This window comes from Xiphophorus couchianus, chromosome 9, assembly GCF_001444195.1.
Source record: "Xiphophorus couchianus chromosome 9, X_couchianus-1.0, whole genome shotgun sequence".
In the NCBI taxonomy this organism is placed as follows: domain Eukaryota; kingdom Metazoa; phylum Chordata; class Actinopteri; order Cyprinodontiformes; family Poeciliidae; genus Xiphophorus; species Xiphophorus couchianus.
The window spans coordinates 32,538,241-32,563,268 of NC_040236.1; the positions used below are offsets into that span (position 1 = coordinate 32,538,241).

Consider the following 25,028-nt stretch of genomic DNA (forward strand, 5'->3'; position numbering starts at 1 on the left):
GACTCAGCCGTGTATACGTGACTTTTTTTATTGATGCGATTAATCAATTTCTGCTTGCAGATCATTCAAATGTAACCTTTGTGACAGAAAAATACACAAACATTTAATCAAATAAAGAACATTCCTTGAATTTTGCCTGAATGTTGATGTTAGAAAATGTTAGACTATTTAAAGCTGTAATCTCAGGTCTGGGCTGAAGTTTGCTCACTGCTGTGCTTTAAAATGATTCGTTGTTTGCTTAAAGTCATGGGAACAGAAACGGACGACTTCAGTCTGCCATCAGCAACTAAAGCCGATAAATCAATACTCCTGATTAGATTATAATAGTTTCACAAAAACAAGACGAGATAACCTGAAAATGAAACATTTAGTTTTATTTAGTACTCAGAGTAAAAGTTGACCAAAAATGAATCTTTTTTCCAATTCAAAACCTTCAGATTAACTATTTCTGTTATCTTAATGAAAATCTAAAATTACATTAGTGATAAAATTTTCTGACATTAAACAACAAATGCAATTAAAATCACGTGAATAAGTTTGTTCATATAAGTCATGAAAAACACTCCATCTTCCTCCTGTACCAATCTGAATTTAATCTGCTATGAGCCTCAGGTTTTATTTTCACTTTTAATTATTAGTTTTTTGTACCGTGGTTTTGTTTCCTCCCCGGATCTGTCCCATATGGATTCTACTGTTAGTTGTACTAAGTGTATCAGTTAGTATATCTTAGATATTTCTCCCTATCTAGAAATAATGCTAAATGTGAAATGGTCATTGCCATTTTTTAAAAATGTTTTTATGCAAAATAAACAAAATAATAGTTAAAAAAAACAAAACAATTCTACCACTTCCTGTCATCTTCTTCGTGTTTTCTGCCAGTAGTAAGATCCAGTTGTTGATGTGAAAGAAGTGTTTCCACAGCAATTTTGTAAAACACATTAAGTTTGACATGATAAAGAAAAAAAAAACATTACCAAAAAGCTTGAAATTGAAAAACAAGTTTCTACTAAGCAAATTTATTTATGTACTTTCAATTTGCATAATTTTTTTTATTAATGGAAATACAGCTATAGAAACCCTCCTAAAGGAGAATAATCCCCAAAAAATGTTTGCACACACAGAGCAGTATAGAAACATTTTACTGGAAAGTTGAGTGGAAGGAAAACATTAAGAGTTTGGAAAAGTTTCATAACAAACCTTGCTAAAACACAAACGTTTGTTAAAACGGGAAATAAGTTGACCAAAAATGAATCAGTCTATAATCCAGGCAGATTATAACCTGTCAGAAAGGCGTGAAGGGGCTTTCTATGTCGACGTCTAAAAATACCAGAAAGTGTTGCTGTTTTACCGCTGCAACTTTTCTTTTTTAACAGAAAAGATATTTTGGTTTTAATGAGACAGAAATATCATTACAAGTTTTAAAAATCTCGTTATAACGACAAAGCATTGGCATTAATATGGTTCCGTACAGATGTAATTACATAGCGTTTACATTGTTAGCCTGATTAATGCTTATCATCCAACTGCAACCATCAGAAGGTCATTCCCCGTTTACCAGGTCTCAGGATGTTCCCAGTAGCTAAATGTACAAAAAAAAAACAAAATAAAAACTTTTTAAATCCAAATTTCGGCTTAATTTGCAAACCCAGTGCCTCCAACCTGGACATACATGTAGAAACAGTCTGGAGACAAAATCACAAAACATTATTATTGGGATTGTTTTACAGTAAAGAAGCCAAAATAATTCAGTTTTAACAAAAATATTCCAGGAAATCAAAGCAAACTGTTTTTTCATAATGTAGTTTGAAAAAAATATTTATTTTCAATAAACACCAAAGAAAAAAAAGCTAAGAAAAGAGACTTTGTTCTCACCATTTCAACAAGACATTTCATATTACAGATATTTTACTCAGACATGAACGAAATGAAGCAGGAAGTAAAGTTTGACTGGAATCCACGATAAATGATCACCAGTCTGATTTTACAGCCATAAAACTGTTTAAAAGATTCAGATTTACATCAAGTACTTTAAAAATTCACATACTGAAACTCTTAGGAAAAAAACTAAAAATGTTGTTCTGTCTCCACAGCAGCAGGAACACGACATCATTTTCAGATTCATTTTCAGCTCCATCAAATGTTTTGCTTTGCGTTTCTGTTCTTGCTGAGTCGGCGTCTCTCAGGCCGGCAGGTGTTTCTGGCCGCAGGTCAACAGGTGAGGCAGGAAGAACGACGCCGAGCCGTCGTCTGGCAGGAGCTCCAGAAACTCTGCGGGGCTCGTCTCCATGGCAACCACCACCAGCGTCTCTGTCGGCATGGAGACCAGAGTCGATAAGCATTTTGTGTCAATAAAGTAGAATATAACAGGCTCTATTAGGCTCTAATTCTTCAAAGTCGTAATATTATGAGAACAGAGTCTAATATGAACAGGATGAAGAATATTTACCAGACGAAAATCGTAAAATTACGAGAAGCGAACGAGAAAAGAAGCAAAGATTTTCCGAGATCTGACGTGAAACTCAGCAAGTCCCACAGCTGTTTGCACAAAGTCCTGCTAATCGATAATAATTTAATGCTGATGTGTGAAAACATTAAGAATTTCTTTATTTGTAAAGCAGATACCAAGTAAAACTTCACAACATGTTCAGTTTCCTTCGTTTTGACGCAACTTTGAGTACAAATTCTCATAAAATTACAACTTAATTGGTATATTATCACTTCTTGTATAATTCTGACTTTATCCTTATAGCTACATTTGTGTAAAAAAGTTATTATGTTCCTAATACTTTGATGTAAGCAAATGACTGTAGGTGGGAAGTGCAGATGAAACCAGATATTTACATACACTGAATAAAAACACAAAAGCATTTTTTTGTTCGTAAAGTCAGACCAAACTTTTCTTGTTTAGCTTGGTTAAAATTAACAAAATTATTTCTGTTTGCTAAATGCCAGAAAATGTGGCATGGACGTTTTTTAGAGACTTTCCTCAAATTCAAAAGTTTACAAAGATTTGTCGAGTATTTTTAAAATGTTAGACATGTTTGTTTTTCCACTCAGTGTGTTGAGAATCCATAAATTTATTCAAATAAGAGTAGACATACTTCATAATAAAACTACTCAAGTAAAAAGTGCCCTGTAGTAAAAAATACTACTAAGAGTACACTTCTCAAAACGTTACTGAAGTAAATGTGCTTGAGTAAATGTAACCAGTTACTACCCAACTGAATATTACAAATTGAGCTAATAAAATGAAGTTGAACTTTGTTTTAAGACTCAAAATAATAAAATTAGCTGCAGCTCATGTTAAACTGTTTTGATAATCAGCTGATAGATTTGCGTTTTTCTGCTACAGTTGGGACATTTTCTCCACCTGTCAGAGCTCCGAGCAGGACGCCGTTGTCAGCGGCCGCTCTCGTCCGGTTGCACAACTCAGGAAGTAGTTTCTGCCACCAGAGAGCCTGGAAGAAAACATGAGAAAAGTCAATAAAACGATAAACAAAACAACAACAAATAAAATAAAGTAAATGAGGGACATGCCATGTGTTTGTCCTGCAGCTGGTGGTTGGCGTAGGCTATGATGGCCTGAGGACAGCGGTCCAATAACCGCTCAATGCTGCTGCCATAGTGCCCCCTTCTGGTGGCACAGAGGAGGTGCAGGCTGAAGCCCCACAGCGTTTCCTCCGACAGACTCTCCAACAGAGGAGCAACGTTGCCGATGGAGAGGGACGGACCGCAGAGCAACGACTGCAGGACAGAGCAGCAGGGACAGTTACATCAGTCTGACCTCATGACCACATCCAGACAGTTACGGGAGGGGAGAAGGGCCACAAAACAAAATAAAAAATGTACTCTGACTTCTGATTTTAAAGCTAGACTTCTGAGGAAACAAATGTAAAAGTCTGGGGAAACAAATTGCAAAATATGGATGGAAAGAAAGTCAGAATTTGTAGAAAGACAAGGTATTCTGAGGAAACAAGTGGGAAAAATGTCAAAATTCATACACTAAAGTCAGAATTTGTCAATAAAAGTCAAAATTCATACATTAAAGTATGATTAAACCAGTGCTTCTCAATTCCAGTCCTCAGGCCCCCCTGCTCTGCATGTTTTAGATGAGCCTCTATTCCAGAACAGCTGATTCAAATGATTGCATGACCATCAAGTGCTGCAGAAACCTGTTGATCACCCATATATTCAATCCAGGTGTGTAGCAGAAGGGAAACACCTAAAACATGCAGGGCAGGGGGCCTGAGGACCGGAATTGGGAAACGCTGGATTAAAATAAAGTGTTTTTTTTCCTGATAAAAAAATTCTGAAATCTGAAAAAACTCAAGATTCTGAGAAAAAAAGCTGAATTTTGAGTTCAACATCAAAATTCTGAGTTTAAAATCGGATTTCTGAGAAACTCCACTCTTTTTTATCCATCCTTCTATCTCCACACCTGCAGTTTGTGCAGCGCCTCCTGGTGTTGGTAGCTGGAAGTCTGAGCTGGGTTCAGGACAGTGAGCCAGGGGTAGAGGGCGCCATAATGAGAGCAGCAGCTGATCTGAAAGCAAAACACAGAGCAGGACTGAAGTCAAACCGCCAGAGGAAAAGCTCTCAGATACAGACGGCGGTGTAACCGTTACCAGGTCATCCGCACTTTTCAGCGACTTGTGTTTTGTTGGGGATTCGCCGGCCGTCAGTCGGTCGATGTAAACCGAAGCGAGTCGGAACACAAGCTCCTGAATGACGGCATCCTGGGAGGACGCCATGAGCATCGCCTCCCAAAAGTCCACCTGCAGACTGCTCTCACATCCCAGCTCCTGCAAACACAACAACATCAGGACCTACAGAACATCTGGCTCCGCAGCGTTCAGACAAATCAGTGTACGGCTCCCCTAGAGGACATGGGGGGTATTGTTCTGATAGGTTACCTCACAAAAAGAAATTAATTCCTTCACAATAATGTATTTACTAGTGCGACATGTTGAATATCGAAAGTTTTTTGGCAACAATATAAGGTTTTTCCATTCAGTCTGAACGGTTAACAAACGGCTGTTTTCATGTGAAGTCTCATCTCCACTGAACAAAAACAAATAGATCAAATTTTAACCAGTTTTCTGCACCAAAGAGAAAAGAATGTAAAAACACTATTTACTTTAAATTGTTTGTTTTTTTTATCACTCTGACTGTATGGAAAATAGATGAGGATGTATTTAAAAATTGTATTAGCTGGGGAACAGAAAAGAAAAACAAATCCCCTCCGTGTCCACCAGGGGGCTCTGCAGCAGCGACGGACCTTAAAGACGTGATCGGCCGGCTCCAGCTGCACCTTGTTGTTCTCGTGTAAAGCCACCATGGCCGCCACCAGGAGTCCAGGCTTGGAATCAGCCAGCTGGCCAGCCAACGCCGTCGGACGCACCTGAGGGTGTTTCCCTCCTCCTCCTCCTGCTGCTGAGTGTAGCAGCAACCTCGGCTCCTCGATGAACCCGTACACCAGCAGCATCTGAATGCACAACACAGAGTTCAACCCACATATTGATGCAAGAAAACATGCAACACACCTATTTGAAAATGTGTAATTATTATTTTCTATATCCGGTTGAAACCTGAGATCTACAAACTTTTCCTCTCATGTCTGAAGTTACATCAGATCAAAAGTCTAAAACAACTAAAGGTTCTTCCTATGTTTTCTGACATAAAAAAATAAATAAATAATTTTGGTAATTCAAAACAACTTAAAAAAAGAAACGTTTGGTCTGATCCAGACAGTGAGAAACAACATGTGTATGAAGTATGAACACCTCAGTGTGTCGCTCCATCAGCTCCGTGTACTGCGCCATGTTGCCCAGGCGCAGCATCATGGTCGCCATGGTGATTGTCAGAGGCACCGACACGCCAGCCGTTTCCTCCAGACGTTGTAAAATCTGCAGCGTTGCAGCCGGGTCGACGTTCATCATGCACGGGCTGGCGCACGCGCCGACCAGCATCGAGGGCTCTGATTGGCTGAAAATTCTAGTGACCTCATCTGCATCTTCCTGATTTGACACAAAGACAGAAAAACTCAGTTTTAGATTTTTTTTTGTTTAACTTCATCCTTTTATGAGCTTAAATGTGACCAATTATGCTTCTTGAACTGGTTAGGATCGGTCTATGGGCTAAACAAAACATGTGGCACAAAATCATTCTTAGATAATGACATTTTAGTCAGTTATATCTTTGAAAAGCAGAAGTGGAGCCTCCTGCAAAACCAACAAGAATGCAGTAAGTGATTTCTGGATGGTAAGTCAACAGCAAAATTCTTGTATTATCCAGCAGCCATTATACAGAGCATATAGTGGTAAAACCAGCTGACCAAACGGGCTAAAAATGTTTCCCTTACTTATTACAATTATTACTAAACTATCTCAGAACGTGTTCATTATTAATTCCACGGGCCATCATCATCATTCTTGTGTTACTGTAGAGTTTTTCTGACTTCCTGTTAGCTTAGTGCTAGCTTCCCCCTCACACACACCTGCCTTCCTGCCTGCATGAAACTTTTTCTTTATGAACATTTTTACGCCTTCTTACCGGGCAGCAGCAGCTAATCTGAACTCTTCCTCAATCTGTCCCTGGTCACGTCTTTCTCATCATCATCCTCCGACGACGACAATAAAGCCCCTGAATCTCTAATTTCCTCTCCTTGTCCGTTACTGAATCCCTTCCAACGGTCAAAGTTAGTGTGGTAATTAACATATTGGTTAGTTTGACACATTTTTCTGAATGGGCTAATGAGCTTTTTAGCTTTTGTCATAGTTTTTCCGACCCGCTTCGTCTCGTATCCGATCATTTTTCTCGGACTCCGGTTAGCAGCTAACCATTAGCTGAAATGGCGCCATTTATAAACCTAGAGGGGAGGGGCAGGCCAAGGAGGACTGAATGATTTCATTGGATCTGCCCAATGTTTGTCACTAAAATCAACCAATGGGCTGTCGCGGTCGATAAAAATGAGATTTAATATAATTTTTTGTTAAATGATGACAGCGTAGGGCCGCCAGATATGGGTAGTAAATCCATCAGTCTGGACTCCAGACGGTCAGTCCTCCCCTGGACAGAAGTTAAAACTGAAGGCAGCTTTTTTTTTTTTACTTTCTGTTCAAATTGTCAACCCGCCACAGCGGCTGGTGCGTTGCTCCAATTTACACACCACTTCATACTTTTACCCACATTTGGCCAGAGGCGGGTGCTAATTTCCACCCCAGGTTGAGACCCAAATGGAAGTTCAAAATGTGAATTTTGCATAATAGATCCCCTTTAAAAGTAAAATAATTCAGCAAATTCAAAGCGAGACATGACAGACACATTAGTAGATGTAATGTTTATCATTAAAATTCAGAGAGAATTTAAGGTTTTCATACCTGACCGAGGATCTGGTCGGTTTCCTCTAACAGGTAATTCTTGAGATAAAATAGGAAACCAGGTCCGTAGGAGTGAGGACTGCCTGGGAGTGGACGGTTTCTGGACATGACCTCAGTGACCGACAGACCAGACATCCTGTAGTACGGCAAAGCCAGGTGACAATCCTTCTGACTGCCCCTAACAGGACACAAAACAAGAGCTGGGCTTTATTAACATTTTAAAATAAACTGACAAGATGGAGCGTCGTCACAAAAACAAATTTCAGGAAGAATTTGCAACTGTAGCTGTGACTATCTTGGTATAGCACTTTAGCATTAGCTTCCACTAAATACTATGTTGGTGTAGCACCTTAGTGTTAGCTAAACTAATGCCATAGCGCTTTAGGAATAGCTCAGCAAAACTTGTAGCTAGTGGTGCCCACCACTGATTAACATGTAACCCAGGTTGCAAATAATGTGCAATTTAATTGATGTGCTGATTGACAACTGATGTAATCCATCAAAATATAGAATGACAAGTTATTTTAAAAGACATGTGATAAGAGTGGAACATGAACGATTCATTTTTAATCAGCCTGAGCAGAGTTTAGAGCGCTGGTACCTGCTGAAACTGTCTCCAAGCTGGGCGGAGTTCTGTCTGAACGATTCCTCCAGCTCCACCCCGTATGTCTGGGCGGCCATCTTTCTGACGCCTTCGCTGGCCTGCCGCTGCTCTGACGACTCCAGCAGGGAGGAGCGGAGGAGGAGGTGGGCTTCACTGAGGAGGTGACGAAGACTCAGGCCCTGTGGGTTAGTCTCTGCGTAGCGCTGGCTGTACTCAACCTGGCACACATAAACAAGACAATCCTAAAAACTCAAAATGACCCCAACAAATAAATACCTGTGCAGTTATTAAAGTTTCTTCTGAGAGAACAGCTGATTCTCAGGACATGCTATTATATGTGTAAATATTTATTCATTCTAGGGCTGCGCAGTAAATCAATAATATATATTGTGATAGATACCCACTGCATTCTGCGGGATGTAGGCAGAGGAAAGGCTTTAACTGCTCAATCTCTCATGGCTAGCAAAGCTAGGTTGGTGGAATCACTCCCACTTTGGTTACCTAGCAACAACTTGGTGAGTAAGTTTTGGTTACCTAGCAACAACTTGGTGAGTAAGTTTTGGTTACCTAGCAACAACTTGGTGAGTACGTTTTGGTTACCTAGCAACAACTTGGTGAGTACGTTTTGGTTACCTAGCAATAACTTGGTGAGTAAGTTTTGGTTACCTAGCAACAACTTGGTGAGTAAGTTTTGGTTACCTAGCAATAACTTGGTGAGTAAGTTTTGGTTACCTAGCAACAACTTGGTGAGTAAGTTTTGGTTACCTAGCAAAACCTTGGTGAGTACGTTTTGGTTACCTAGCAACAACTTGGTGAGTACGTTTTGGTTACCTAGCAATAACTTGGTGAGTAAGTTTTGGTTACCTAGCAACAACTTGGTGGGTAAGTTTTGGTTACCTAGCAATAACTTGGTGAGTAAGTTTTGGTTACCTAGCAAAACCTTGGTGAGTAAGTTTTGGTTACCTAGCAACAACTTGGTGAGTACGTTTTGGTTACCTAGCAATAACTTGGTGAGTAAGTTTTGGTTACCTAGCAATAACTTGGTGAGTAAGTTTTGGTTACCTAGCAAAACCTTGGTGAGTACGTTTTGGTTACCTAGCAACAACTTGGTGAGTACGTTTTGGTTACCTAGCAATAACTTGGTGAGTAAGTTTTGGTTACCTAGCAACAACTTGGTGGGTAAGTTTTGGTTACCTAGCAATAACTTGGTGAGTAAGTTTTGGTTACCTAGCAAAACCTTGGTGAGTAAGTTTTGGTTACCTAGCAACAACTTGGTGAGTACGTTTTGGTTACCTAGCAATAACTTGGTGAGTAAGTTTTGGTTACCTAGCAACAACTTGGTGAGTAAGTTTTGGTTACCTAGCAACAACTTGGCGAGTAAGTTTTGGTTACCTAGCAACAACTTGGCGAGTACTTGCGCAGGAGCAGTTTAAAGTTTCTCCACTGTGCCTCATAAGACTTTAAAAATAAAAACAATGGGTTACTCCGTGCCGTGGTGGCGGAGGGGTTAGTGCGACCCATATTCAGAGGCAACGTGGCCTCGACGCGGCTGTCGCGGGTTCGATATTCATGATGGTTATTTTAGAGAGTTTTGTTGTTACCATCTCCTGATGGAGAGTGATGGGAGGTACGGTGTCGACAACATACAGATTCCACCCGTGTCCAACAGGACTGGTTTCTTTGGGGGATGAGATGGCCCACCTCCTGCTCCTGAGGTCAAAAACAGGAAACAAAGGTCAGAAATACAGAACACCATGAAAATCTGGGAAATCCTCCGCTGGTGTCCTTCCATCTAATCCCAAACATTTCCAAAGAAGTGTTTCATCTCCGAATATATCCACTTGGAAACTGTCTGCAAGCTGTTTAGTGTTGATTTAAATAAAAACAAAGTATTACAACTGATGGGAAAAGCAGAATCATTTCTTTAGTTCGTAAAACGATGCATATTAGATAAAGTCTTATGGATCTGGGCCATGCAAACTCTGAAACTGACCCTTTTTTTAATTAAACAAAACATCAGAAAAAAAGAAATAATCTGCGTTGCAATTGAACAATTTGAATCGTTTCCACTTTGGAAACAGAGGGAGAAAAATGTCCAAATAAGTTTGGAAAAAACTCCGTTAAAATTTCCCAAAAACATCACAACACACACCACTGTATTATCCAAAAATGAATAAAAATAAATGGCTTTCACTTTCCTGTACACCTAGCAGTAAAACAAACTAAAATTATCTGTGCTTGCAGAAGAAATACACACCACAGACATAATTAATGTAGAAATAACATGGCAAATTTCATCTTCAGGTTATGTAAAGTGATAATTCTGTTGTATCAAACAAAATAATAATAATTTGAGTTTGCCAGATGTAAGCAGGCAGGCAGTTTTTCCTTTTAGCTATGCTGTTGCTACATATGGTAAAAATGGAATTAAATTTTTAGCAGTCTAAAATGGATTTATTGTTTTACTATTAATCCCTTCTCCGACTGGTTTGATGCATTAACTGGTTATAATTTATACTAAAATGATAAAAGTAAATGATTAATAAATTAAGCTGAAGAGAAACATTTCCAGTGTTTCACAACCTCTTAAAAAAATAAAGGAAAAAACTACTTCTCAAAATAAATTTTCCATTTCCATAAAACCTTTGTGCAAACTTGCCAAAACTTGGGCAATTTCAGCTTTTTTTAAAAAAAACAACAAATGTATATATTGTTTTAAGAGTACAAATCCCATTGTGAAAATGAAAGTTTTCAATAAACATCTCGTTTTATATGAGACATGCATGAAAAACTAAAACGAGAAGAAAGTGTTCACTGTTATTGTGATCACTACTACTGCAATCACAACCAACACTTTCAGCAAGAATCTCTCTGAATCCATGCAATTAAAATCAACAGGAGAGCAACAGAGCAGTTAGTCTACAGTTAGTCAGCATGTTAAAATGACGTAGCAGAGCATCTGTTCTATAGAGGATCTGTGTATTGATCCAAAAACTGCATTTGGTCTGATATGTGAAGCAGGGGTGTTCAAACTTTTTATCACCTGGGTCAAAATCAAGTCAAACGTTTTCATGGTGCAGGAAAGTAAAAAAAAAAACTGGCAATTTATACTTTTGATCTTAGTTTTTTTGTTTTATTTGTTTTTATCCAAAACTTAAAAAGGATTTTTCATGATTCTTGTATCATAATAAAGGCATCTAGTTTTCAAATTGTTTTGAACTCAACTGAACAAATTTATTCTCAGTTATAAACAGGATTTGGGTCACTTTCTTTCAAAACACTTATAATATTTAAAGGACTTTAATAACTTAAATAAAGCTTGATGCAGGAAAGTCTCTGGATAAACGGGGCTCTGGTTATTATAAAAGCTTGGTTGTAAAAAGACAAATACTTTCTGTTGTTCTTAACATTTTCCATTGTAAGAAAAATGGTGGTATTATAAATGTAACCCTGATTACAAATAAAAAAATCTCCATCTGCAACAAGCTGCGCTGGATGGGCCACAAACTCTGTCCAGAGGCCACAAACGGCCCCCATGCCTCACATTGTTTATTTTTGTAATTTTTGAAAAATATATATTTTAAAACATGTTTTAAAATATATTTAGATATATTTTAATATTTTAAAATAAAATATATTAACATTAGGAAATTAAAAGAACCTCTTTTTTAAAAAAAAATATTGGGAAATTAAAGGACCTATAAAAACTCTGGTTAAATTAGTAAAAAAAAGAAAAACAACAGAAGTCTTATTTTATTTCACACTTTGACGTTATGACATTATTAGTTTGCTCACACTGGGCGCGGTTAGGCGAGTTAACAGCAGCTAAGCTAGGTTTAATCTCTAAATGGGTCTGGTTGTCTCTTTCAGGCCAAGTTGCAGCATCGCACACAAATGTAAACGTATATTTAAACTTTAATAATTAATGCACATGGAAACTGGACCAATAAAGACCAGAAGCAAAGATTTTTATATGTATATTAAATCTCAAAGGGAAAAAATCGATTTTTCCAAAGTAAATCTTGTGATCGTCGGAACATGAATGTTGTCACTTAGAAAATAGGATAAGTAGCTGCTTTTCCATTAATCACAGAATTGCACAAATTGAAATTACAAAAATAAATTTGCTTAATGAAAACAAGACATTAGAAGAAAACTCACATTTTTTAATAAAGTTTTTGCATCTCGGCTTGACATGGTTTATTGGCCGTATCAAATTTAGTTTATTTCACAAAACTGCAATGAAAAGGTTTTTTCCGCATCACAGGAATCACATGATCAACAACCGGATGTTACTACTGGAAGAAACGACAAAGACGACAGGAAGTAGAAGGAAGGAGGTTGTTTTTTTTTGTAGACAATGTACACAGTTTTCAGACAGCATCGTATCGTTCATAAAAAGTTGTCATTTGAAAGCGTTGAATCGATATTAAATGAGTTATCTTGTGAACAAACTCATTCACAAGTGATTTTAATTAAATGTCTTATGAATTCGCAAAATTGCGTTTTTTTGACATTAGCATAATATCAACTAAGATTTGTGCACATGGAAACGCAGCTACTGTCTCAACATCACCAGAAAACAAACCCTGTAATCGAGAGAAAACAGAAATGGCCGTTCACCAGTTTCTCTTAAAAACAAACTGATTACTTTAAAAATGACAACCGGTGTAAAGATGAGATTTTGCGTGTTTTTCCAAAGCAGCTTGACCTGAAAATGACAACCAACTCTCCGGTGGGTCGGGTTTGGGGGACTAGATGGTTGGGTTGGGGTTTGTCTTACAGGAAGGGGCGTGACAGGAGGTTCTCCAGAGCTGGTGTGGTTGATGGATCGATTCCCACAGCAAGGAAAATACCAGTCAGCATGTTGTGCTCTTTCAAATCGCTAAAATCACAACACATACGTACAATAAAAAGATTTACAAATTCCTGTGGGGACTACTACTGTTAAAAACCTTGTGTAACAATTTAATGAGATATTTGATTTAAAAAATTGAATATACTAAATGATAGCAAACACAGATGTGTGTCGGTTTGGATGCAGCATGCGTGAAACCTACAGGCCCCGGCGCTGTGTGTGGCGTTCCGTTTCCTCTGGTGCTTCTGTGTCAGCAGTGGAGAGGAGGACAACATGGCGGCCGAAGACACACAGCGACCGCAGACCAATAAATAACTGCATTCTGAGCGCACACACCTCCAGGCTGCATGGTGGACAAGCCTGTAAAACACAAACATGAGTTCCTCTCACAGATGCTCACGATGTGCTCCAGAAGATATTAAGATCACAAAACAGACATTTAAGCAGGGGAGGGCACACATCTGTTAATCTGCTGGTAGTTGTGCTAATTTTCCACTTAGCACTTTTGCTAACATAAAAACGGTTTTGCGCACTTCGCTTACCCTTTTCTTTTTAAACTTTAAAGCATGAATTTTCTTGTTCAACAATCAAATTAAAGTTAGCAATTTAGCATTAGCTTCCACTAAATACCTTGTTCATGTATCATTTTAGCATTAGCATAATGTTTATGATTAGTGGCTTAAAGTTAGCACAACTAACCTTTTAGTTAGCGGAACACGTCGGTAAATTTAAGTTAAAAAATGGATTCACATGGAGAACAACCCGGTATTGTTTAAAATAAAGTTTGACTTCTGTGTATGACATCATGTAATTTGAATAGAAGTTAGCACTTTAGCATTAGCTTTTGCTAAATACTGTATTGGTGAATTGCTTTAGTGCTAGCAGAACTAAGTTCTTAGTTAGCGGTGCTTACTATTGCATTTACATAAGGGAGTTGAACAACATGAACAACTAGAGGGTGTTAAATGAGATACAAATGGATAAATATCATGAGAAAATGTCACCAACATGCCGATAACTTGCAAAAAGAAGTCTTTAAAATTACAATGAATTAAAGGATAAGGATTGAACTATGAGGAATCCCACAAGTTAAAAAAAACATTTACAGAAGAGTGAATATTTTACAGAAAACCTTCAAGTAAAAGAGCCAAACACAAAACCAGAAATACTAGCAGATGTCTGCAGTAAGCCTATAAAGTAAAATACTGAAAAAATTTAAAGACTGCACTAGTACTGTCACAAAAACTGATGCAAATTCACAAATGCTTGGATTTGAAACCAGATTTATACATACATCTACATGAGTCAGCAAACTAGCCTATCAGAAGCCTGAAGACCTGTGACATCACAATCTTTGCTTTCATGAATTGTTTAAACGGATAAGCACACTAATGTTTATCAAAATGTAGGGGAAAAAAGAAACATTTTTTTTACATTTTGTTTAGCAGACAAAAAAACATTTTAGTTATCCGAACGAACGTAAATAGTAAAGTTTTAGTCCAATTTAATGTCAGAAAGTTTTTACAAAGCATGTAAACATTTGGTGTAAAATTTCAAAGAGACCAAAACAACCAAAATTGTATAATCATCATTTATTGTCCTAAATAAAGTAAATAAATGGAGTCAAACCTTCATGGTGGTGTCAATGTAGGGGTCTTCAACCCTGGCTGCTAGTGCGGCACAACGCACCGTAAACGACTGCAGCGCATTCCTGCAAATCAAAACAACCATAAAATAATGGTGAAATAAGTAAAATGTTTATATTTCATGTTGAAAATTCAGGGCTTGAAAAGCACCTGGTTATGACGTGCAACAGGTGATCAGTGAGCACCGCCTGCAGCGACTTCTCTGGATACTGATAGGTGGAGAGGAGCTCAACCCCGCCCCTCAGGCTGTAGAGGTATCCCGCCGTGGGAAGAGAGAAGAAGCAGAACATGCAGGCCGGTTCGTCCACAGACGCCGACTGCTTACCTGGAGACAGACAAATTATTTTTAAATTAATCATTTTTCAAAAGCCTCTGTGACAAATCCTGTGCAGTTCTTTTTTTTTAGTTAATTTTTAAAATTGGTGTTTAGAAATTTTGATTCTGTGACAATACTGAGATTTCCCACATTCCTTGAAGCGCAAAGGTGGTGAAATTCTGTTAAGCTAGCGCTACAAGTCTGCAGTAGTTGTGATCATTTAGGATTTAAATCCGTTTCCATGACAACAGCTTTCCTTATCAGGTCTTTGTATTTCTATCGGCTCCAGGTTTTCACATCAGTGCAATTTGTGCCGTTGCTGCCGCGCACATAATAAGAAACAAGCAAACATTTTATATCAGAGTTTGCACAGAAGGTTCTGGTGCCGCTAAGGGCAAAAGCTAACCGGTTCTGATCAGGTTCATGGACTTTGGGTATTGGGAAATTTCCAACCAGCAGAAAAAAACAAGAAATAAAAATTAAAACAAAAATCTGAAACAGAGAATCCTCTGAGAGTTTAAATTAATAATCATATTTATTAATGACCAGCTCTGTTAACCTTCACCCCCAGAAAATACAAAAATAAAAAACGGCAGGCGGGCGTTCCGCTGCAGATTAAATAAAGGGTTAACCTTTGAGTGAGTTTGAATTAACTGGCTCAAATTCAAAATATTTAAAGGTACTAATGCTTGAATATTAATTAGGTGTGCACTGATTGAAGTTTTCTGGCTGATCGCAGATTACCGACCTGCTGATTCCGATTCTTTTTGTTTGAAATGTCTCCAATATAGCAAGAAAGAAAATCTGGAACAACCTTCAGAAAAAATGGTAAAACAGCCGAAACCCTGAGTTCCTTTAAATCTAGACTAAAAACTAAAAATGCTGAAATGTGCCATCCATCCATCCATTTTCTGTGCACCCTTGTCCCTAATGGGGTCGGGAGGGTTGCTGGTGCCCATCTCCAGCTACGTTCCGGGCGAGAGGCGGGGTACACCCTGGACAGGTCGCCAGTCTGTCGCAGGGCAACACAGAGACATACAGGACAAACAACCATTCACACACACACTCACACCTAGGGAGAATTTAGAGAAACCAATTGACCTGACAGTCACGTTTTTGGACTATGGGAGGAAGCCGGAGTACCCGGAGAGAACCCACGCATGCACAGGGAGAACATGCAAACTCCATGCAGAAAGACCCCGGCCGGGAATCGAACCCAGGACCTTCTTGCTGCAAGGCAACAGTGCTACCAACTGCGCCACTGTGCAGCCACACAAATAAAATTTGAAAAGTGGTGACTATTAACTGCAAACACATAGAAATGACCTGGTGGGTGGGGCTATCAGTCAAACCTCTCCAACAGGAGAGCAGAAGAGGACAGCGGTTGATTTTTTTGACCTTAGCTGAGGTAGATAAGACCGGCTTCACATCTAAGCATCAGCTGATCACTGATCTCTCAAAATTAATGAAATCAGCACACCCCTAATTTGAATGCTTATATTAAATCCCTGATTAAGCTGAGCAGGAAGATTTGGGGCCGTCATGGCGCTGGTACTTACTGGTGGACATGGGGTGGAGCTGCAGCGAGTGGAGCTGAATCTCCTCCACACTGCAGCCTTGAAAGAACTCTGGAGTAAAACGCCTGCAGAAGAAAAAAGTCCAGGTCACTATCCTGAAACATCATCACAATGCTATGTTGTTCAAACAACAGAAAAGCACCTGAAGAGAAGGTAGGAGAGCGTGTAGCGCCTCCGGTCCTCCAGTCCGGTCTGCTCCACGCTGACGGGGACGTCGCAGGTTCTGGCTCGGTCCCCCAGCAGCTCCTGGTGCTTCGGAACCAGCAGGAAGTCGCTCTGCTCTTCTGGATAATCTTCTAAACACGCAAACACAGAACCCATCAGGGCTGGAAGAAACGGCTGGAAAACATACCACCAAATAAGCATTTCATATCGATAGTTATCGATTAGTTGTCTTAAATATCTGCCAAACTGGCGACCTGACCATTCCTCTTTTATCCAGTTTTCTTATTCTACATTTAGACTCCAGCAGAGCATCTAGAAATGAAACGCTGTTGATGTGAGGTTTGTTTTTACCACTTTTAAAGGAATCTGAATGCTCTTCCACGCCTGTGGGCTCGGCCGTTGCTTCCAGTTTCAGAACCAGAACTTCAAGCTCGGCCTGGACTGCCACATAACCTCCACACAGCGCCACCTAAAGGGGAAAGCAAACAAAGCTTTAATATTTTCAATGTTTGCAACAATAAAGCAAAACAAACTTAGTCAAAGGAGGCAGGTAAGTATTTAGATGCTAATTTTGTACATCTTAAATTCATAGTTTAAAATAAATCAGAGCATTTAATTATAGTAAAAATCTTGAGGAGTTTTAGTCTCATAAAATTTATTAAGTAACATCCACCATAAATATGTCTGTCACTCACTGTAAATTAAAGGATTTATTTAAAAAAGGCTTAATAATCTGTGATGGTTCTCTATTAAAGCATTTATAATTTTGTCTCTGAAAAAACTTGTAATTAAAACATTGGTAAAACACACTTAATTTTATTTTTACTATAAGACATTTCTTCTGTTTATTAAAGCATGATTCCCATATAATAATTTAGAATTTTTAAAGCTTTTTGGGTTCAAATAATGCAGACAAATAAAATTAAATAGACATTTTAAAGTTCCCAAATGCTAACCCATTATTAGACAAAATAAATAAAAAGAAAATAAATCCTCCATTTTCCCAAAAAGCATTTTTATTCTTAATCTCAGATTTTAAAATGTGGTTCCTTTTGTTTATGTATAATATATGACAACATTTTATGTAGTACCCAAACACAAAAAATATATAAATATCTATTTACTGAAATATGTAATATATATTAAAATACATATTAAAAACTGAGTAAAACTGAGCAACAACTCAAAACTATTAAAGCTGGAATATAACATTTATATTAGAAAATAGAAATCATAAAAAAGAGAGTTAAAGTACCTGCTTAGGAGTAATTTTGGAGAGATGCAGGATGACCGAACGTTCAAAGTCCAAGACAGAAAGTTCCTGATTTTGACTAGAAGTTCGACCTGTAAGAACAACATATAAAAAATAATAAATAAAAATAAAATAAAAAAAATCAGCTGAGCCACAGCAACAAAATGGAAAAGCTGATGTTTTACTTGTTTAAAATCATTCATATTTTATTTCATTTACTTATTTAATCATTTATATATATATATATATATATATATATATATATATATATGTCTTAAAGAGCTCAAGCTTAAAACATGTTTGTCAATCGCTTAATTTCTTTATTCATATATGAATTTATAACGACTCTGGTGAAGTAAGACGTGCTCTTTAGTGTGTTCAGGTTTTAAAATGTATAAAACAAAATATTAAATTACCTGGACTCTGACTGCAGCTCTGCTCTGAGTTGGACCAGGAGTTCTGGAGGTTCTGCTGGTTCTGCTGGGATTAACAGACTGAATATTTAAATTTATTCCAAAATAAAGTTATTCAATAAATCTGTTTGAGCCAAGGAACAAGTTAAACAGGAATCCTGAAAGACAAAAAACATCTGGCAAACATTTGACTCAAATGAACTTATGTAAGTATGGAGACATAAAACACAGGTGTCCAAACTGTGGGCCAGGGGCCATTTGTGGCCCTTAGAACTGTTTTATGGTACAAATTTGACCCTCTAGTGAGCGCTTTGTAATTTTTTAGCATGAGCATTTAAATTACAAATTTAATTCTAGCTTTTTTTTAATGGAAAGTGTGAGGCACAAAGTATTTTATTTCAATAGCCACATTTTCTTTGGATTTTAAGCTCTTGGTAAGACGTCCTAAAAACATTCAGTGAATTTTCACTCAAGACTAGAGCACATAAATTCTTCAATTAAACTCGGTTAATAGCACAACTGTTTTTTGAAGAATCTTATTTTGTTGCTGGGAATAGATTAAAAGATTTTCTGCACCAAATTAACTGAAAAAAATTACCCAAAATTGTCCGGCACCTTTTAGTAAGAGAAAGAATTGCCACTTTGTTTCATTAAAATATTGCATGTTTAATTTATAGCTGAGCTGCGGAAAATGATTAGGTTCACTGGGAAAAAAAGAATTTTGATTTTAAAGTCAAAATTTAGAGAAAAGTTTAAATTCAGAGATTAAAGTTAGAATTCAGAGAACAGTTGGAATTCCATGAAAAAAAAGTCACAAATCTGAGAAGAAAATAGAATTATGAGATTAAATTCAGCATTCTGAAAAAAAGCATGATTTTCTCAATGTTTCTTTCAGTGACTCTAATCATTTTCTGTACTGAGCAAATTAAACAAAAAGAAAGAAAAATAAATAAAATAATTTTGCATTTTAAGTTGTAAAAACAGTAAGAAGTATTTTCCACTTTGGGATTCTGGCCCATGTTGCAACACATCTGGTCACCACTGACCTAACCACACCATCCAACTGTGGTCAGGATTGTTACCAGGTTCTGCTGGGTGTGTCTCCTCAAAGCGAAAAGAACCAGCGTGTTCTCGCAGCCCACCAGGAGGTCTCCAGTCAGGGCGCAGCATGCCAGGGACACGGGATGCTCCGACAGCGGGATCTCAATGATCTCCATCTGCACTCCGCCCCAGACAGACGCGCCGCGAAGCAGGTGGCCCAATAAACGCACCCCAACACGGGACTTCTCCTCCGCCTGAACAGAAAGCAAGAACCGTCTCACCAAAACAGGCTGAGCATCTGACAGAAGCCAAAAGAGAGATGACTGTCAGCACCTGAATGCACCACATGGCATTAAACAACATATGTATCTGCTTATTTAAAGAGGTGCAATGTATGTGCTTTTGTAGAAGTAAATAAGGTTTTAATATGATATAATACATTTAATTTACCACTCAAAAAAAGAAGTTCAGAATTTATAATAAAGTTTTAAAATGGCAAACAGTAAGGTGTATTTTTAATAACTGGTGATTCCCCAGTTCAGTTTACACCAAAAAGGTAAAAGTTATGTTCAAATATTAACTACTTAATGAAAACATAAGCAGCGTACCTGATGCCGCCAGTTTGTGTAAACTCTCAGATAGGTGGCGCTGTTTTTTTCCTCTATGGTTACCAAGTAGTCTCCTGAAGGAGACAATCAGAGGCATTATGATTAATAACTCTGTCATTTGACATTTTTCTACCAACTGCTTTGCAAAAACTCTGGGGGAGAAAAAAGAAAGATGGTTGCCTAAAGAAGGAATGGAGAGGTTCTACCCATGTCTTCAAAAAGTATTGTAACGATTCTGTGTTTTAGTTCTGCTGGGGTCCATATGGTTATTTGTATTTGTTATAAGTTGCATTGTGATCCTTTCTGTTAGAGTGTTATGGGCTTTCCCTGTCTGACTCTGCTGGCTCCCACTCTCATGCGATAGGCCTGTCATGTGGGCGGGGGATCGGTGGAGCGGGAGTACCAGAACCGGAAGTGGGGGAGAGTTCAGAGGGGAGTTAGCAACGAAGCTAACGGTTGATTGTCCCCGTTTGTTGGAGGCGTGAGCTGCAGCCTCGGGAATAGCAGCTTGTACCTATTTCTAATAAACCCTGTTTGGCGGGACTACAGCTGCGGTGTTGGCGTCATTACAGTATTTATATACCTTCATCATCTCCATGTATTCTCACTTTAACCCCTCAAACTTAAATACATTAAAACAAAAATAAAAAGTAAGTTCTCTAATTTTGCTGTTCTCTAAAGGGTGTGCATAATTTTCTGGGGATCAATAGGGGAGAAGAGCAAGTGTCCATACCGATGGAGCTGTGCTGGATCCTCCTCACTGTGCCCATGCTAGCAAAGCGGCATATGAGAGGGCAGCCCTCCGTTTCCAAATTGTACACCTCCACCTGGGTCCAGTTAAAACACAGATATTAACATCTTTTACAAATACTTACAGTCAGATAAAGCATCACTCTCAAGAGCAGGTAAGTAGCTAGCTAGCAATGTCGCGCTAGCTAGTTAGTTAGCTAGCTACTTAGCTAGCATCGTCGAGCTAGCTAGCTAAGTAAACTTTATTAATCCCGCCATGGGGGAAATTTATGTATCAGAACTACGACATCTAGTTTGGAGTAAAGTTCAACCAAAAAGCAAAACATTTTCACAATAATCTCAGAAATATTCCAGAAAAAACTCTGGAATATTTCTGAGCTCCAAAGGTAGTTTTTAGCAATAACAAAACTAAATGCAATCAAAAACAACCATTAATCATCATGAATGATGTATGTGAGAATGTGGCTGTTCTTATTTATTAGTTGTTGTTTTTTTTTTACCAGTTATTTGTTAATTCTTACAGTTGTGTGTGAATTGTGAGACAGTTATTTTTTGTTTTTAAGCATGTGCACTGACTGATGGCAGCTTTTAAATTTCGTTGTCCTTGTGACAATGACAATAAAGATTTATCTTATCTTATCTTAATACAAGATTTGCAGGAAGAACTCAGAAAGTTTGACTTCTCAAACTCAGAAAATTTTCTAGAAAAAAAACTTTAAAATTTCTAAGATTAATCTAAAACATTTTCGGTGGACATGTACTCTTCCATTTTTTCCTGTCTATAATGGCCCAAATACTCAATCATACACAACAGCAAATCACTATTTACAATAAACAACTCAAAAAACATAAAATGTAAAATAACTAAAACCTATACACCACATATAAAAAAAATTTAATAAAGAACCTGTGATATTGCACCTAATAAAATAATGTTTAAGGAATAACTTATATATTTATTCAACTATGCTTGAATGAATATATCTACAATGAACAGAATGTTTTGTCTTTTTCCCCCCCAACACATTGTCACAAATAAAACAGGATAAAATGAGGAATACTTTAAGCGCACCTTGCATCCTCCTGTTGTCACAACAAACAGCGCTCCGCCTCCACAGCACACGAGTCCAGGTTCCTGTTCCACCTGAGAAAAACATGTTGAAGAACTGTTGTTTTTTTTTGTTTGTTTTTGTTATTTAATCTGGCTCAGCATCCGTTCATTTACCTGTACAATCTGCTGTGAAGTGAAAGGATGGCAGTTGTAGACATGCACCATGTTTGCTCCTAGTTTGAAGATGTAAATTTAAATACAAACTGCTGTTCTTTCCACTCTATTTGGTTAAATGACTCTTCTGCAGACTTCATCCATTGGAATACTGCTGGAAAATAACAATCAATAGGATTTTTTTAGTCAGAATTGAAAATCTCGTCATAGTCGCTGATCAGATTCAGAACTGGCATGGACATATTGAAGAGACTAAACAGCAAAAATGCACTTTTAAATGTTGCAATTCTGAAATATTGAATACATAAAAAGTATCAAAACTAAGAACTGAAATATTTGCAGACGTTAAACACATCAGCATTCACTCTGATGCATTGTTTTGAGCTAAAAAAAAAAGAAAATCAGATGGAGGTTAGGTTGTTTAGCTGCATAAATCATTTTCTGTTGGAGGTAAAACTACTACCTCAATGGAAGACCCTGCAGCACAGTTCATTTCTCTTTTAGTTACATAGAAATATTAAAGTCAGGAAAAAAAATCAATATTAATTTACATAATATGGCAAAGCTTCTAAAATAATAAAAAACAAACAGAATTAATGTTTCACTGAACAGAAATTGTACATAAAGAAATATCTTTATAATGTACAATTATACATTGCAATGTATAATTGTACACCTCCACCTGGTATAAGGTTTTAGAACTGGACTTAATTTAGATGTAAAAATAACAATAAAGGACTAAAATGACAATCCTGTAGAGTTTTCCAAATGGAACAAAACTGTACAACTGAAATTATGTTTTCAGTTTGTATTTACGATTTTGAACGAGGAAAATGCAATGCAAAAATAGGAAGAAAACTCCAATTTCCCAAGTTATAAAAACATAATCTGTGATCTGAGCTTATATTACTTTAATAAAAAATTAAATTCTCAATATCATTTACATCATTACAGAATGAATTTAGTCCAAACTTTTCATCACTATTATTATTGCTAATATCGAAACTAAACGAAACCTGAAGAGTTTCTCGGCGTTAAAACTAAAATCTACTTCACCAGATTGGCTGTAGATGCTGACAGTTGAAACAAAGCAGCGGTTGTCCTGCAGGATGTCCTCTTCCCTTACTAATCGATATCACATGCTGAGATCTTGTGAGCAGCAGCAGCAGCAGCTCTGGTTCTTTAAAATAAATCCAAACAATTAGTTACATCACCACTTTCGTCCCATTCCGGTTTTAAATAATGTTTTATGTACAATAAAAGTCATAGTAGCAAACTAAAGTACTTACATTACTGTTACGACCTCCGCATTTTCTCTCTTCCTCATTGAGCGACTGCTGCAGTTTATTGATTACATGCGAAACAGGAAGAGAGTTGTCCATAACAACGAAGAGCCCGCCCCTTCTTGATTCTGATTGGCTCTTCAGGCTGATAACTTCCTTTGATTGGTTACACAACGACCATGTGATCAGTTTGGAAAGTTTTTTAACTATTTAACGACCAAAGTAAGTTTTGTGTTATTTGGTTGTTTATTAAAATATGTCATTTGTATATTTAGAATGTCTTCGTCTTTCAGTTTTTCTCTAAACAATCTTCAGCTTGCTTTGTTTTTCGTATTTGGCGTTATTGTTCCGATGTAAACGGTATATTGTTACTAGAAGTAGCCAACTTTCCCCTGTTCTAATGTACATTAATTGCATAACCTACTGTAAGAATTCACTTCAAAACGTTGATGTTGAAAAACATTTGATTTGTTTTTGCCTGATTTGGTTATTTTCTAATTATCACTCTGCAATATCTTTAGTTTAGTCTTTAAAAGTTTTGTGTCTGATTACGTCATTTAAAAATGATATTATAGTGACTCAACAGTTATTCATTGTACTTCGCCATTTTTACCTAATACTCACCAACTTTTACCTGAGTACAGGCATGTTAAAATTTTTTTATGTTTGTTTTATTTTATACAATCATGTTGAAGTAGGACAAGTCTTCTGTCAGACTTGTTGATTTTTTTTTTTTTAACAAAACTAACAGGTGACAAAGACTTAAGAAGAGAAATGAAACCAGTAATTTGGGGCACTGTTCTAACTTTAAATACCACAAGGGGGCAGCAGTTGAGCAAAAATTTTAAAAAGCCTTAATGACATGCATTCTGCCAGATGTGGACTTGTGTGCAAATGAAAATGAATATGTTTTATCTTTGCGTGTAAATTACTTGCATGGCTCAATAATTTGACTGCAAGAGCTTTATTTTGTAGCTTTTCTGGGGATGGAAGTTAATTTGATCAATGTAGATCCATGTGAAAGCAACCCTTGGCTGTATGGTGAGTGTAAAATGTTACTTATTTTGATTTAAAGTCAAGAAACTCTCATTTGTTGTGAACTGGATTGTGTCTGTCTCTTCAACTGCAGGAAAAATAGCAATGCAGTTGTAAACCATAATTTAATTAAATCCCTTTAGAGTTAAAAGATTCACTGTCAGCATGGAGCATCTTACTCTGCATTTCTTTAACAATATAGTTTGTTTTTCTGCTTTTCTTAGATTTAAAAGCACAGAAAACTACAAATTGTTGTTACTGTTGCAAACAACACAATTACCAAAAGTTTACGATTGGAATAATTTGCTTTAAATGCCATACCAAACTGGCTATGTATGAATTTATGAGACTCCTTAGCGCCCCCTGCTGGACTTGAACCACCAATAGATTAGATTTACATGAAGCAGATTTGCATGAGAGTAATTGTTGAAATTGTTTCGTTTTTTAAAAAAATCTGTGCTCATTATGAGAATTTGAGGTATAGCCATTAAGATCCAACAGATGGCAGTAGTGCAACAATAATGGATGCAAGCTGGCATTAAAATCTAAAGAAGAAGAAGAGAGTAATTGTTGCAAGCATGGCCTTCGCCTCCTTGTGCATCTCCGCTGAAAAAAAGCGCCCTCGTTTACAGCACAGTTCGGGCTTTCTCCCCTAGAGTTTGATTCTCTCCGGTAGATTTTCTGCCGGGCCAATCAGCGAACAGGAAGAGAACTCGTAAACGATGACGTTAGTTTTCTGCGCCGTTTTAGAATCGCAGTCTGCCTGTAGTTTTACTAAGGGTAGGGGGAACGTGAACTGTTCAGTCACGCTTCCAAATACTGGATCAACATTAACAGCCGCCTCGTTCGGATCGGATCTTCTCTCTTCACAGTGCA

General features: G+C 37.5%; 1 protein-coding gene across 7 annotated transcripts; it reads right to left on the reverse strand.

Annotated features, from left to right (window-relative positions):
• Window positions 1–1,000: 1,000 nt before the first annotated feature.
• Window positions 1,001–23,251, reverse strand: hps3 (HPS3 biogenesis of lysosomal organelles complex 2 subunit 1). Of its 7 annotated transcripts, none has more exons than XM_028026999.1 (26): window positions 23,124–23,251; window positions 22,891–23,014; window positions 21,835–21,988; window positions 21,682–21,753; window positions 20,593–20,686; window positions 19,860–19,933; window positions 19,293–19,505; window positions 18,214–18,274; window positions 17,801–17,889; window positions 16,897–17,014; window positions 16,523–16,676; window positions 16,363–16,445; window positions 14,638–14,812; window positions 14,471–14,552; window positions 13,044–13,201; window positions 12,767–12,868; window positions 9,585–9,693; window positions 7,981–8,201; window positions 7,380–7,557; window positions 5,784–6,017; window positions 5,279–5,485; window positions 4,626–4,802; window positions 4,439–4,543; window positions 3,538–3,744; window positions 3,371–3,458; window positions 1,001–2,307 (listed from the first exon to the last, which is right to left on the reverse strand). In XM_028026999.1, exons 3-26 carry the CDS (start codon window positions 21,883–21,885, stop codon window positions 2,180–2,182), a joined length of 3,180 nt encoding a protein of 1,059 aa, XP_027882800.1. In that variant the 5' UTR covers window positions 21,886–21,988; window positions 22,891–23,014; window positions 23,124–23,251; the 3' UTR covers window positions 1,001–2,179. The 7 variants fall into 7 exon arrangements, with proteins under 7 accessions (XP_027882800.1, XP_027882799.1, XP_027882796.1 ...); XM_028026998.1 differs by having other exon boundaries at window positions 5,784–6,023; window positions 7,386–7,557; window positions 18,214–18,277; XM_028026995.1 differs by having other exon boundaries at window positions 18,214–18,277.
• Window positions 23,252–25,028: the final 1,777 nt, after the last annotated feature.